The 14,902-nt window shown below is 33.8% G+C and overlaps 1 protein-coding gene across 1 annotated transcript; it reads left to right on the forward strand.

The window, feature by feature from the left end:
- Nucleotides 1-10,791: 10,791 nt before the first annotated feature.
- LOC128034006 (uncharacterized) lies at nucleotides 10,792-11,118 on the forward strand. Its single transcript, XM_052622520.1, has one exon. The coding sequence runs from the start codon at nucleotides 10,792-10,794 to the stop codon at nucleotides 11,116-11,118; it is 327 nt and encodes a 108-aa protein (XP_052478480.1).
- Nucleotides 11,119-14,902: the final 3,784 nt, after the last annotated feature.

Below are 14,902 nucleotides of genomic sequence, written 5' to 3' on the forward strand. Positions count from 1 at the left end.
CTATTTCGGCATTAATTTATGTCAAAAATTAACTTGTTGGTTTGATGGTTAAGTTTCAGTATACCTTTTTGGTCTTGTGTTTGAATCTTTGCGTATGCGTTAAGGAAATATTTTTATGCTACTTGGTAAAAGCCTATTAGTTTTGTTGTTTTAAAAACCATTTCTTTAACGTTTTTTTCCCTTTTCTTCTTTCTTTCTTCTTCACCGTTCTTTTCTTTTTCTTTTTGCTTATTTCCGTAAACTATTACTGAGTTTAATAGGGAATTTGGCGTTGTTCATTGCGTTGTTGTTCTTCGAAGTTTAAAATTATTGTTGTTTGTCTGAATTACAGTTAATTCTGCAGTTGGGGTTTTGTTAGGCGAAAGTCTTGCGGGAAACGTTCCTCCATCAGTCTAAGTTCGAGTAATTGCTATGGATTCATCAGTAAATGTTAGTTTGCTTTGGGGGTTTGCATCGAAGTTTTCGACATGTTGGGTTGATTTTTGTTCTTGTGCAAATTGTTTGTTTAAGTCTTTTATTGAACTTTTGGTTACCGTTTTTAGGCTTGGGAATCACTCCTGTTGCTTCTGCGTTAAATTCGTATCAGGTGTGTAATGAAAACCTAATTTTCCGCGATTTACGAATGCCGAAAAGCATGGCTGTCATTGCCACACGAACATGTGAGCCACACGGCCGTATAACTTACTGTTTTGGATTTAAGATCACATGAAGTAGGGACACGAGCGTGTTTTTAGGCCGTGTAACTCACTGTTTTGGATTTAGGGTCACACGGGCTAGGGACACAGGTGTGTGTCCAGGCCGTGTAACTCATTATTTTGGATTTAGGGTCACACGGGCCAGGGACACATGCGTGTGTCTAGGCCGAGTGATGGGTTGTGAGTCATACAGGCGTGTGCTTAGTCATGTGCCATACCGTGTAACTCACTTTTTCGAGCCACACAGCTAGGTGCTGGGCAGTGTGGACCACAAAAACCAACCACCCAGGCCATGTGAATCCACACAGGCCTGTGGACCAAAAATTAAGATTTTTTCCCCAAGGCTATAATCGTCGTTTGAATTGAACGTAGGACTACCGTAGGGTCCATATGATCTGAATTAGACATTGAAACTATCATCTGACAACCTGTTATTGAATAATTTGTTATTCTGATAAATATATACATATATATAATTGTTATGAGATCTGATAAGTAAGTATAATAGCATTACATGAGCACGATCTAAAATTGTATTACTGTGTACCTATTTATGGTTTCTATTAAATCTGTATCTGCATCGAGATTGGGACTATACTTAGGCCTCATTCAGCCTCTAAAGTCAATAAAAGACTTGAATAACACAATTTATTGGATTTAAGTAAATATAAGAAAACTTAACTAAATTCCAACTAAAATGCTTGTATTCATGCTCCTCAAATGAGAAAACTAGTTTAATTTGCTACACTGAATTACGACAAATCAAGCCCCAAGAGCATTGGTATACTTTGTGCCTTGGCTTGCCGCATACATAACAACTCACAGGGTTGTTGGACTTTTGATTCTTTCTTAATTTCTTGAAGTTAGCAAGCTTCTTGGATTGAGGCTTGACTTTCTTCTTTGGATTCCCAACATTCTTAAACCTGTTAAGTTTAGGACCTAAAGAAGATTCCACGAGATTAACCTTACAAGATAACTCACTGATAGTGACAAGATCCTTATATTTAAGACAATTGTTGTAATACCCTTACTCTGTTTTCGTTGCTGGAATAGGATACAAGATATTACCAGTTAAGTTGGAACAATTAATAACAATTTATATTCAATAATCAAATCAATTCCATAATCACAAGTAATATTCAATATGAAAGAGACCATTCAATTTGGGCCTTAAATCGAGCTTTCGAAGCTCTAAAAAATAAGTTACAGACATTTAGGGACCAATTCAGAACAAATTAGAACATTTAGGAAGAAATTAAAAATTTTCAAGTCAAGGGTCATACAACCGTGTGCCCAGCTCGTGTGACAGAGCCCAGTTCGTGTGACTCTAACATGGCCGTGGCTATCCCACACGCCCGTGTGCATGGAGCGTGTAACTGTTTGTTTTGGATCACACGGTCGTGTCACAGGTGCCCGTGTGAAAACTGCACCTATAATGTTTTAAACACGCTCAGGGCACATGCCTGTGTGGGTTGCCTGTGTGTTTTACACTACCGTATGGCAGCCTGTGTCTCAAGCCGTGTGTACACAAAAATGACTAATTCCTTGATCAAATTTCACCTTTTCTCTTGGGTATCTAGATACATTCACTTACACAATTTCATAGGTCAAAAACCATCTCCAAACATACCCAAACATGCCAATAAATTCAACCTATATATCAAACCAATGTGCCCTCATTGACACCATAAAAATGTTTCATGACATTTCAACTTCAAAATCACATATACAAAGTATAGTTATTCATCAACAAACCCTATTTCACTTCATCCCATATCCACATCTAATGTAAACATTATCTCATTCAAGATTAATACTTAAGGTAAACAAACATGTTTCTTTTGTTACCATCAAATAGCACAACCTAAGTATACTTGATCCACTAAGATTTAATATCAAACATACAAAAGAAATCCTAGTACATGCCATATATACCAACTAAAACAAAATCTACCAAAGATCTCTTGGATAGTGTGATTTCTAGTGTTGATCCAATCCTCTAAGCCTTTAAAACATAATCTACAAAATGAACCAAAGACATGTAAGCTTGGATATAACTTAGTAAGTTCGTTTTATAAATGAGAAACCTTTCCAATTAGTCATAGTGATTGATTTAGAACAAACATAGAGATTTATACAATATGTAACCTTGATCACCGTTTAACAATCAGTACAGTAGTTCAATATATTCAATGGATAATACTCGGTTGAGCTTACTCGACATATCAGTAAAAAAATCTCAGTTGAGCTTTATTCAGTATATCAGTAAATACCGCTCAGTCGAGCTTGAGTCGATATATCAATAAGTAACACTCAGTTGAGTAACACTCACATAATCAATGAGCTTTTACTCCTTTGAGTAGCATATAGTATGTTTCGGTAGGGTTGCTCATTTAAGCATCGATTCAATATATTCAGTATTTCATTTTCGTTCCAAGATAACATAAATATTTGATATAACATTTAGTAAGACTACATTTACATAGAATATAAAAATCATCAGTGATTTGAGTAAGTATACGAACTTACCGAACTAATTTGAAAATTTTTCCAAAGTACAGGGACTACTCTGCAATTTTCCCTTTCCCGCGATCGTCCTCACGTTCTCGATCTAACACAATAGATTCATTCAATTAACTAATTCAACAGTAGAAAATAAATCACTTATTGCAATTAAGTTCTTTTTGATAGTTTACACAATTTCCCACAAATTTTCACCTTTATTCAGTCTAGTCCTTAAGCCCTAATCATGTAAATTAACCATATTTTTTAAACCCAATTTCAAATAAACATTCCATGGTCTTCTAACAGTCCTTATCTACTATTATTTCACCCTAAATACAAACAATTTTATCATTTTATCAATTTAGTCCTTACACATTAAAATCACTAAAAATCACTTTTCAAAATAGTCCACCCATACAATAAAACTTCATAATCCTTCATAAACTTCAAAGATTAACTCAACTCATCAATGGAAACATTTATAATGTTTAATGGTTTTGCAAATTAGTCTTCGAAATAGTTAGATTAAGCTAATACGAGTTCAAAAACGTAATAATTACTTATGACGGGCACTGAATCACTTAGCAATCGAAGCTTTGAATAAAAATAAACAAAACTTTAACTTTGCTTGGTTTTTTCGTGGAGAAGATGAAAGAATTTCCAAATTTTTCTCTTAATTTTAGTTTAACTTAATAAATATACCATGGGAATTTTATAATTTTTACAACCTTCATAATTAACTTTAATTAATCAAGTTTAAGCTTTATTAAACCATCTACTATACATAATACCATTTAATCAACTAGTTGAATTATTCATTTAGCCCTTTAATTTAATTACGAAACTTTGCAACTTTTACAAATTAGTCCTGTTTACTCATTAACCTATCCAAACGATAAAATTTCCTAACCAAAATTTAATATGACTTTATAGTCCTCGTAAATATTAATTGAAAAATATTTATGAAATATTTACGTCAAAATTATGATCTCGAAACTTTAATTTTTGACACCATTAAAAATCGGGCTGTTACAATTGTCTTCCTCGATTTTCATGTGGTAGATTAGTTCTTCAAAGAACATGTCTCATTTCTTATGCTTTAGAAGATTCTAGTAGTTGGTTCTATACAATGGTTTGAGTTTGGACAAATTAGAGATGTACTTGTTAACATTGAGAGACATTGTTTCTACAATAGTAGGTAAATTCGCTTTTAAATTGTTTGAAAATTACTACTGCAAAATGAAATACGCTAACACTGAGAAGTACAAATAATAAGGGAAAAATAAATAAATAAATAAATATTGCGTCGTGACGAACCACTACCTTAGAAGCAATTTCGTCCTGATCGATGTAATTGAAAATGGACGTCGCCCCCCCAAAGTTAAAAAAATGCTTCAAAATTTGTACACCCGAATGAGGAAGATAGAACACAATTGGTATTGCTCTTCTTAAGTTTACGGGAAAGAAGATAAAAAATAAATTGAAAGGTAGTTAGGAAATTTGGCCGAAAAAACCACTCTAGAATCAATTCCCATGAAAGTTTGGAGGGGTCACAGACGGTCCCGTTTAAAACCCAAACTCCTACACATAACTTGCTCTAATGTAATTTTTAGTAGAATAACAAAGAAAGATGAGGGAGCGAGAAGAGTGATAGAGGCTCTGGTTTTTTCTGTGTGTAAAAAACGAGGAATCATATTTATAGGATTCAATAATATAAAAGGAATCATATTTATAGGATTCAATAGTATAAAAGGAATCATATTTATAGGATTCAATAATATAAATAGTACAAAATGTGAAATTTAATTCAATAATATAAATAGTAGACATAAATTCAGAAAAAAGGTTTTTAGGATTTGGGAGAAAGCAAAAGGAAAAACATTTTGGGGGTTTGAGAAAAGTAAAAATTTTGGGGAAAAAATAAAAGGAAAGAAATTAGGGGTTTGGGAAAGTAAAAGTTTTTTGGGAAAAGTAAAAGGGTTTGAGAATGGGTGGGGAGGAGGGAAGTAAAAGGGTTTGACAGTTGGTTTATTAGAATTATTCGAGTTATTCAAATTCAAAAATTTAATTTGATTCATACTTGAAATTCAAAAAAAAAATTGAGTTGATTCGATTAACTTGATTACCTCAATTCGAATAATTCAAATTCAAAATTTTTTAATTTTTTAGTTTTTTCGAAGTAAATCGAATTTCGCTTAGTGAGCCACTTCAAGCTCATGCTCACGCTCACTTTTGGAGCCACATTCTCTTTAGAATGTGCAATTGATTTATATATATTAGATATCATCTAAAGCGACAGTATGTTCTTGATTATTACCAAGCTGATTGTTGCACAACTGGTGTTACATGCTCAGATGCAACACAATGATACCATATAATAATAATTATTATTATTATTTTGATATTAATAAATATTCAAGGTAGATTATAATTGTAAAAGCCCAATTTTGCCTCCCCCAAACAAATAATACAAAAACCAAAAAAAAAAAAACAAACAAATAAAAGTTCATTAACAGTCCAAATTACAAGCCCAATGACCAAATCCATCTGAAAACCCTAAAATAAAAAAAGAAACTCAGCCTAAAGCCCATTATCCTAAACACATTAGAAACCCTAGTTTCCCCTTAGCCCTTTCAGCCGCCGCCTCTGCCCCGTCAGCAATCACGCCTTTTCTGCCACCATTTCACCAAAATGGAAAATCGTGGCTTCTAATCGCCATTGATTGCAATGGATACCTGCAAAAAAAGAGAGAAAAAACAAAAATAAAGACATAGAAGCAGAGAATAGTAGAATAGAAAAACAAAAAATGAAAAAAATAGTAATAAAATGTAGAATATTTCGGTTATAAAAGCCGAAAGGATTCGCGTGTTTTTTGAAAGGTTGGGAAAATTTCTTCCCAGACCCTTCCGCTTTTTTTCCTTTTCTAATTTCATCCTATACTCCTTTTACTTATTTCATTTTTACCCTTTTATTTTATTTTCTTACATTTTGGTCCTTTGACCCACTTCTGACTTAAGGGAATGACATGGGGTTGGGATAATTACCCATTCGACCCTTGTATCTTTAGCATGTTTTGATTTAACCCTTTATTTTTTTAAAATTTATACTTTAAATTTCATTTAGGTTTCAATTTAGTCCTTTGCCTACTTATTTATTTATTATTATTATTTTATTATTTCCGGCACTTTTATGTCATTCACATTTATCCCTTTCAATTATGCATATTTTATTTTTATTTTTATTTATCATGTTTATTTTATTATTAAATATTGTATTATGATTAATATTGTTATGATTATTAGCATTGATCAATATTATTATTATTATCATTATACTTATATTATTAATATTGTACTATCATTACCATTACCATTGCTACTATTATTTTATTCATTGATTATTTATCTAGTAATTCCATTTTTGTTAAGTATTCTATTACGCTTGCACATAATCATACAATATCTAAATAAATTAACGCACATCACATTAATTGTTATATTCGTTTTTACCCGACGCATAGAAAATAATTAGAACTAATACGATGTTCTTTAATTAGAGAATTCAAGAAATCGTGCCCTAACTTACGAGGTACAATTTTCTCTTTGAACTGAGATAATCGAAGATCCTTTTAAAATAAAAACACATAAGATTTAAGTAATAATTAAAACACATAAGTTTTAATTCAGTTAGTGATATTTTTAATTAAATAACATCATGTAAAAAGGGATTGCATTTTAAATTCTCTTCGGATTCTCAATATTTGACGCCAAGACATTAAGTAATCAACTAGGTACCAATTTTGGGCGTTATGAAGGTGCTAATCCTTACTCATACGTGATTGACTCGCGAACCCATTTCCTGGCTTTTGTAGACAAAAAATTATCGTTTTAATAAACCTAACATTTTATTAAAATGACTAAGTTTTGAGGTGATCTAATCACACCTAATTAAAAAGGATTGGTGGCGACTCCATTTTCGTTTTAAAATAAAAAGTTAATTTCCAATAAAGGGTTTTGACAGCTTGGTGACTCCACTGGGGACTAATAAGAGAGTCAAGCCGCAAGTTGATTACTTTTTAGTCTTTTTATCAAAAATTGAGAATTCAGTTTAAATTGACAATCCCTTCCTTGCATTTCATTCTTCATGTTGGTGCTAAATAATGTCTTTGTTATCTCGGGTTACTTAACGATCTAATAAATCTATTTTATTGGTTCAAGAGTTTCTCTTTCTGTTTTCACACATTGCATGGAATAATCGTTCCATTTTATCTTCTTAAGTGGGAGTGAGAAGTTATTCCTTCGTGAGGTCTTCACCTCCGCATAGGATAGTGGACCGTTTTCGGGATACATCCGTACTTATGTCTTCGTGAGGTTTTCACCTCTGCACATACATAGGGAAATGTATTCCCCCGAACTGAACTCTATCTGTATGAGCCTATAATGGGTAAGGATCGAGGAATCTGCTGGTTTAGGTACTTTACTTTAGAACCAAACTACATGTAATAAACCCTGAAAGCCAGCCCCAGGAAGGACAATGTCAAACCTTTAGCAGTCACCTAAATATATACTCTATCCATTATTTTTTGCTTTGTATTCTAGCTTTATATAAAATGTACTGACTTGTTTCGTTTTGTTTTGGCTGTGATTGCATTGCATTTTCATATTAGAAAAATGGTTTTAATTCATGTTCAGTTGATAAATAGAGAGCTTGTCATGGAAAAGGGGTTTTTTGATAAAGTGGAAGACAACGCGGCGGTGTGAATATGGTCTGAGAAAAGGCAATAAGAGAAAGGTGACAGCCTATAAGAGGGGAATGTCAAAGGTATAGACCGCATTATGAGTGAAGCTTTGGCTCGAGTACAAAAAGTGAATGGCCACTTGTAGACCCCAGCCATTCAAATCTTGAAATATGAATCGAAGTTAGATCGATGCCGATAATTAGCTTGGCTTTTTGGAAGGTTAAGGTTTGGAGTGTTAAAGCAATGTTATATATGTATCTGTTTTATGTAAAGAAACTTGTTTTCTAGTAAAGTTATTCTAATAGAATTGAACTAGAATCAGCGCCTTTTTGCATACTTCTTTTCCATTCATTAACACTACATTTCATTACATACAATAAATTTCATGAAATCCAAAAGTGTGTTGAGTTCAGAACTTTAGTACAGAGCCTAATGGATAACAAAGAATTAGAATTCTTTGAAAACATTAAGGATTCGAAAGGGGAAGTTGTTTGTGGCTCCGAAGAAGGAACTGATAAAGGGAACCTATAAAAAATCCGTCATTATATCCCTAAAAGTCTTCTAAACAATTGGACTGTAGGGGAGATCCCTATAGGATTTAGGACTATTTCAGAGTAATGTTCAGAACACACCTGTTGCTCTAAGTCTAGGAGTAATAGAGATCCTTTTATGAAAATGCGCATGTCCACTATTTTTATTTCAATGAAAACAATGCATCTTTGTGTCCTACTTGGAAAATATTCTACTTTATTTTCTCATACTCATACCACACATTTAATCATTCTTAAATTCATTTGTTCCTTAGGTATCCTTTTATTCATATAATAGGTATTCGGATATCAATAATGTGAGCGACGCTGCTGTTAACTCAGAGTATCCTTCTGAGCAGGATATGTGTCTGAAGGAATCTTAGGGTTTTGAAGATGATTGAGATTGTAACTTGTCTCCTGATTTGTTAAGGATGGTAAAACAAGATGATAAAAAGATCCTACCTCACAAAGAGTTAGTGGAAATTGTGAGCTTAGGGGATGAACCAGAAAAGGAAGAGGTGAAAATCGAAACTTGCATCATTGTAAAGACAAAGTGATACCTCGTTGAGTTGCTCCAAGAATTCAAAGACGTCTTCGCATGGTCACATTAGGACATGCCCAATCTAAGTACTAGTATCATGGTACACAGACTTCCCATAAAGGAAGAATGCAAGCTAGTTCAGTAGAAACTTCAAAGGATTATGCAAGATGTACTGTTGAAAATAAAAGAAAAGGTCAAGAAACAAATTGACGCTTGTTCCCTACAAGTGGTTAAATATTCGGAGTGGGTAGCCAATATAGTCCCTGTCCCTAAAAAAGATAGAAAGATGCAAATGTGCATAGACTATAGAGATTTAAACAAGGCCAGCCTGAAGGATAATTTCCCGTTGCCTCACATCGATACCCTAGTGGACAACACGGACAACACGGTAGGTCATTCACTGTTTTCCTTCATGGATGGTTTCTTCGGATACAACTAGATAAAGATGCATCCTGAAGATATAAAGAAGACCACATTCATAACAATGTGGGGAGCATTTTGTTATAAAGTGATGCTATTCGGACTAAAAAATGTGGGAACAACATATCAAAGAGCCATGGTAACTTTCTTTCTTGGTATGATGCACAAAGAAATTGAAGTTTTTTTTGATGATATGCTCGCAAAGTCCCAAATAGAAAAAGAGCATGTGAAAGTCTTGAGTAAACTATTTTTGAGGTTAAAAAAATTCCAGTAAATCTGAATCCAGCAAAATGCACTTTTGGGGCTACGTTGGGTAAATTACTGGGATCTGTAATCAACGAGAAAGGGATCGAGATTGACCAGAATAAAGTCAAGGCTATATAGGAGTTACCACTACTGCATACCCAAAAGAAGGTTTAGGGTTTCTTAGGAAAATTAAATTACATTGCCTGGTTCATTTCACAACTAACTGAGAAGTGTGACCTCGTATTCCGTCTCTTTAAGAAACATGACCTAGGTGTATGGGATGAGGAATGCCAAAAGACCTTCGACAGGGTCAAACATTACTTGTCCAATGCCCTAGTGCTGATGCCACCTAGGCCAGATAAACCACTAATACTGTACTTGGTAGTATTTGAAAATTCTATGGGATGCGTACTTCGCCAACATGATGAGTCAAGGAGGAAAGAAAGGGAAATCTATCACCTTAGTAATAAGTTTACTGAATGCGAGACAAGATATTCGCCAATTGAGAAGCTACGCTGTGCCTTAATTTGGACTACCTAGAGGTTGAGACAATACATGTTGTACCATACAACTTGGCTTATCTCAAAGATGGATTTATTAAAGTATATAATTGAGTCAACCGCGTTGAATGGAAGAATGACTCTAGGGCAAATTCTACTTTTTGAAATTGATATAATCTACTAAAACTAGAATGCAGTAAAGGGGAGTGCAGTAACGGATTTCCTAGCTAGCAAAGCTCTAGAGGATTACGAGCCTTTAAATTTCAATTTCCCAAATGAGGATTTGATGTATGTTGCAACCACTGAAGAAGGTATTCCAAGAGGATATCCCTGAAAATTAAATTTTGACGGCGCTTCAAACGCTATGGGTAACGGAATTGGGGGTATCCCTAGACGGGTAGAATATGAGGCGTGCATCATTGGTATCCATGCAGCTATAAAATGTAGGATCAAAGTATTGGAGGTATATGGGGACTCTGCACTAGTAACCAATCAACTCAAAGGTGAATGGGAGACAAGAGATCCCAAGTTGATTGATTATCAAAAGGTGGTTCTCGCGTTAATTAAGAAGTTTTATGACATCACCTTTTGCTACCTCCTGCGAGATGAAAATTAGATGGCCGATGCCTTGGCTACCTTAGCTTCTATGGTCAAAGTGAACAAACAAGAGGATGTAAAACCTATCCAGATGAGCATTTATGAGTCTCTGACCTATTGCTACAACATCGAGGAAGAAGAAATAGATGATCGCCTTTGGTACCATGACATATTGCGATATGTAAAGAACCGTGAATACCTTGAGCAAGCAACCGAGAATGATAAAAGGACTCTAAGAAGGCTGGCCAATGAGTACATCCTAGATAGGGAGATCCTATACAAAAGAATAAAGGACCAAGTGTTCCTAAGGTGTGTAGATGCTATTGAGGCCAAGAAAATCCTATAAGAAGCCTGTGAGGGTGTTTACAGAACACATGCTAATAGTTTTACAATGGCCAGGCAAATCATGAGATTCAGATATTATTGGTCCACCATAAAAGGGAATTGTACCAATTATGCCAAGAGATGTCATAAATGCCAAATTTATGGAGACAAAATTCATGTGCCTTATTCACCTCTTCATGTTATGACTTCTCTATGGCCTTTCTCTACGTGTGGGCATGGATGTCATTAGGCCGATCTCGCCAAAATCTTCTAATGGGCATCGATTCATCTTTGTGTTCATCGATTACTTCACCAAATGGGTAGAAGCTGCTTCTTATGCCAATGTCACAAAGTCAGCAGTTAGCAAATTCTCGAAGAAAGAGATCATATGCGATATGGAATGGCAGAAAGGATCATATCTGATATTGCATTAAATTTTAACAATAGAACGATAGCGGAGGTTTGTAGTCAATTCAAGATCAAACATCACAACTCGTCACCATATCACCCAAAAATGAATAGTGTAGTGGAGGTAGCAAATAAGAACATTGAGAAGATCATGGGGAAAATGACACAAACATATAAATATTGGCATGAGAAATTACCATTTTCCATTTATGCTTATCAAACGTCTATCAGAACCTTTACCGAGGCAACTCCTTTTTCATTGGTTTATGAAATAGAGGTGGGTTTGCCAATTGAAGTCGATATTCCTTCTCTCCGATTTTTATCAGAGTTGGATTTAAATAAGGTTAAAAGCTATCCGTCATGGTCAGATGTACCAAAAATGAATGATGCAAAGGTTCGCCCCAGAGAATTCCATGTGGGGGACATGGGGCGAACTTGGTGTTGAAAAAGATCCTTCCCATACAAAAGAACTTTAGAGGAAAATAGATGCCGAATTAGGAAGGACCTTATGTGGTAAAAAAAAGCCTTTTCTAGAGGAGTATTTATTTTGACCAAGATGGATGGCAGAGATTTGCCCAAACCTGTGAATTTAGATTCAATAAAGAGGTCTTTCGCCTAAAAAAAAGAGATGCCAAGAAGAAAACCCGTAAAGGGCGTCTTGAGACCAAAGAAGTTTTGAGTTGAAAACTCGAAAAGGGCAGCTCAAATTTTGACCAAAGAATGGGCATGTAATAGTCGCTTCCCCTCAAAGGCAACAAAGAGGAGAAACTTTACATCTTGGGGCATCGACAGAGTACTCTAAGTCTCTCAAACACATATTAGGCTTAGATTGATCCTCAGCAAGTTTGCTCAGAGAAGCTAATATGGCGATATTTAGGGCACTTGGCTTCATTTTTACCCACTGTATGTTTGAGCAATGTTTGCCACTTTGATTAATCTTTTCATTAAGAGCTTTGCCCCCAATAAATTTCAGTCTTGTCCATTGTTACGACCTTGTTCAAGCATTTTTGCATTGAAATAACGATTGATGGACTAACAATATTAAAGTAAAAAGATTTCTGCATATCGCTCTGGAACATTTTTAAATAGTATAGGGACCTGAAACAAGACCACTAGTTAGAACTAACCAAATTTAAGGGTTTGAAATATCTTGGAATGAATAGTCCAAATTGTGATATCATATTTAATGATATGCTAATTCACACCAGCATATTTAAAAAAAAACCTGAAAAAAGGAAAGGAAAAAATAAGATGTCAACTAAGATGAATATGGGCAATGCCAATGTAGAGGATGCTAATGAGGCACTCCGAGCACAAGCTCACATTTACCATTACCTTTGCTACTATTATTTTATTCCTTTATTATTTATTTATAATATTATTGTATTTATACTTATGTAGGAATTCCATTTTTGCTAAGTATTCTATTACACTTGCACATAATCATACAATGTCCAAATTAAATTAATTGCACATCGCATTAAATATTATATTCATTTTTAACCGATGCACAGGAAATAATTAGAACGAAGACGATGTTATTTAATTAGGGAATTCGAGAAATCATGCCCTAACTTACGGGGTACGACTTTCTCCTTGAACCGAGATAATCGAACATCCTTTTAAAATAAAAACACATAAAATTTAAGTAATAATTAAATAATGAGCAATCTTATTTTCGAGGATTCGAGATGTCGTGCCCTAACTTACGGGACATGACCTTTTCGTTTTGGTTACCTCGAGATAAGAAGGCCTTTCACATAAGTTTTAATTAAGTTAGTGATATTTTAATTAAATAACATCATGTAAAAAGGAATCGCATTTTTAAATTCTTTTCAGATTCCCAATATTCGACGCCAAGACATTAAGTAATCAACTAGGTATCAATTTTGGGCGTTATGAGGGTGCTAATCATTCCTCATACGTAACTGACTCCCGAACCCATTTCCTAGGTTTTGTAGATCGAAAATCACCGTTTTAATAAACCTAACATTTTATAAAATTGACTAAGTTTTGAGGTGATCTAATCACACCTAATGAAAAAGGATTGGTAGCGACTCCATTTTCGTTTTAAATAAAAAATCGATTTCCAAAAAAAGGGTTTCAACAATAATATTAGTATAATAAAATAATTTATAGTATCTCATTGTTAATAATATGTTCTAATTTAAATAATTAATAGAAATCATTTATACAATTTAATTTAAATATATAAAATATAAAATTATAAATGAAGTGCAAATTTGTAACTTGATATCCAAGTTGTTTTGAATAAGTGAAACGGTTGAATTTGAATTTCTTTTATCTAGGTTTAAAAATTTTGGGGTAAAAGGAGGGAGGAAAAAGTAGAAAATTTTGAAGAGAAGAGGGGGTAAAATGTTGGAAGGGTAACAGTGGTTGGGAGGTGGGAGTAGTGTGATATTCGTTTTATTAGAATTACTCAAAATTTGAATTCAAAAATTCAGTTCACTTACACTCGAAATTAAAAAAAAATTAGGTTGACTTGATTAATTCGATTTGAATAATTTGAAATTCAATTTTTTCGAGTAGAATCAAATTTTGCTCACCACAATAGCTAAATTGATTTGAAAAATTGTATCTTTATTATTACTTTTCATTTTGAAAATTACTTTTCAAGTTAAAAGCAAATCATGCCCTAAAATAAAAATGAAGAATCCATTTCACAACCAAATAGGCACTACACCAAAACAGAATTTTAGCGGCACTTTTTTAGGCCTTTTGCGGTGCTTTTTAGCACAGCTAAAGCGCTGCAAAAAATGCCACTAATGACAGCGTCGCTAACTTTAGCGGCGTTTCTAGAAATAAACGCCGCTAAAGGTCATGACCTTTAGCGGCGCTTTTCCAAAAACGCCGCTAAAGACCACAACCTTTAGCGGCGCTTCTCCAACAAACGCCACTATAGACCATGACCTTTAACAGGACCCTGACCTTTAACAGGACCCTGACCTTTAGCGGTGCTTTTCCCACAAACGCCGCTAAAGACCCTGACCTTTAGCGGCGCTTTTCCCACAAAGGCCGCTAAAGAACATGACCTTTAGCGGCGCTTTTATCACAAACGCCGCTAAAGAATAAACCTTTAGCGGTGCTTATTGCAAAAACACCGCTAAAAACATAACCTTTAAAAATATATATTTTAATCAAATAATATTTATTTTTATGATAAATATTTTATTTTTAAATTTGAACTTTAAATATACTTTTAAGGATAAAAATATTATTTAAATTAAATTTTCTATGAAAATTTTAACTTTAAAATTAAATATAAAAATTAATGAATTTAGTTTTAGAATTTAAAATAATAAATTAATAATACAATTAAAATCCAAAAGTTAGAACTCAAGTTATCGTAAATATTAAAGTAAAAATAAAATTTAGAA

This window comes from Gossypium raimondii, chromosome 10, assembly GCF_025698545.1.
Source record: "Gossypium raimondii isolate GPD5lz chromosome 10, ASM2569854v1, whole genome shotgun sequence".
Classification (NCBI taxonomy): domain Eukaryota; kingdom Viridiplantae; phylum Streptophyta; class Magnoliopsida; order Malvales; family Malvaceae; genus Gossypium; species Gossypium raimondii.

What these genes read in the sequence shown, in the direction of transcription:
- LOC128034006 (XM_052622520.1), top strand. Translation starts at nt 10,792, where the DNA reads ATGGCCGATGCCTTGGCTACCTTAGCTTCTATGGTCAAAGTGAACAAA.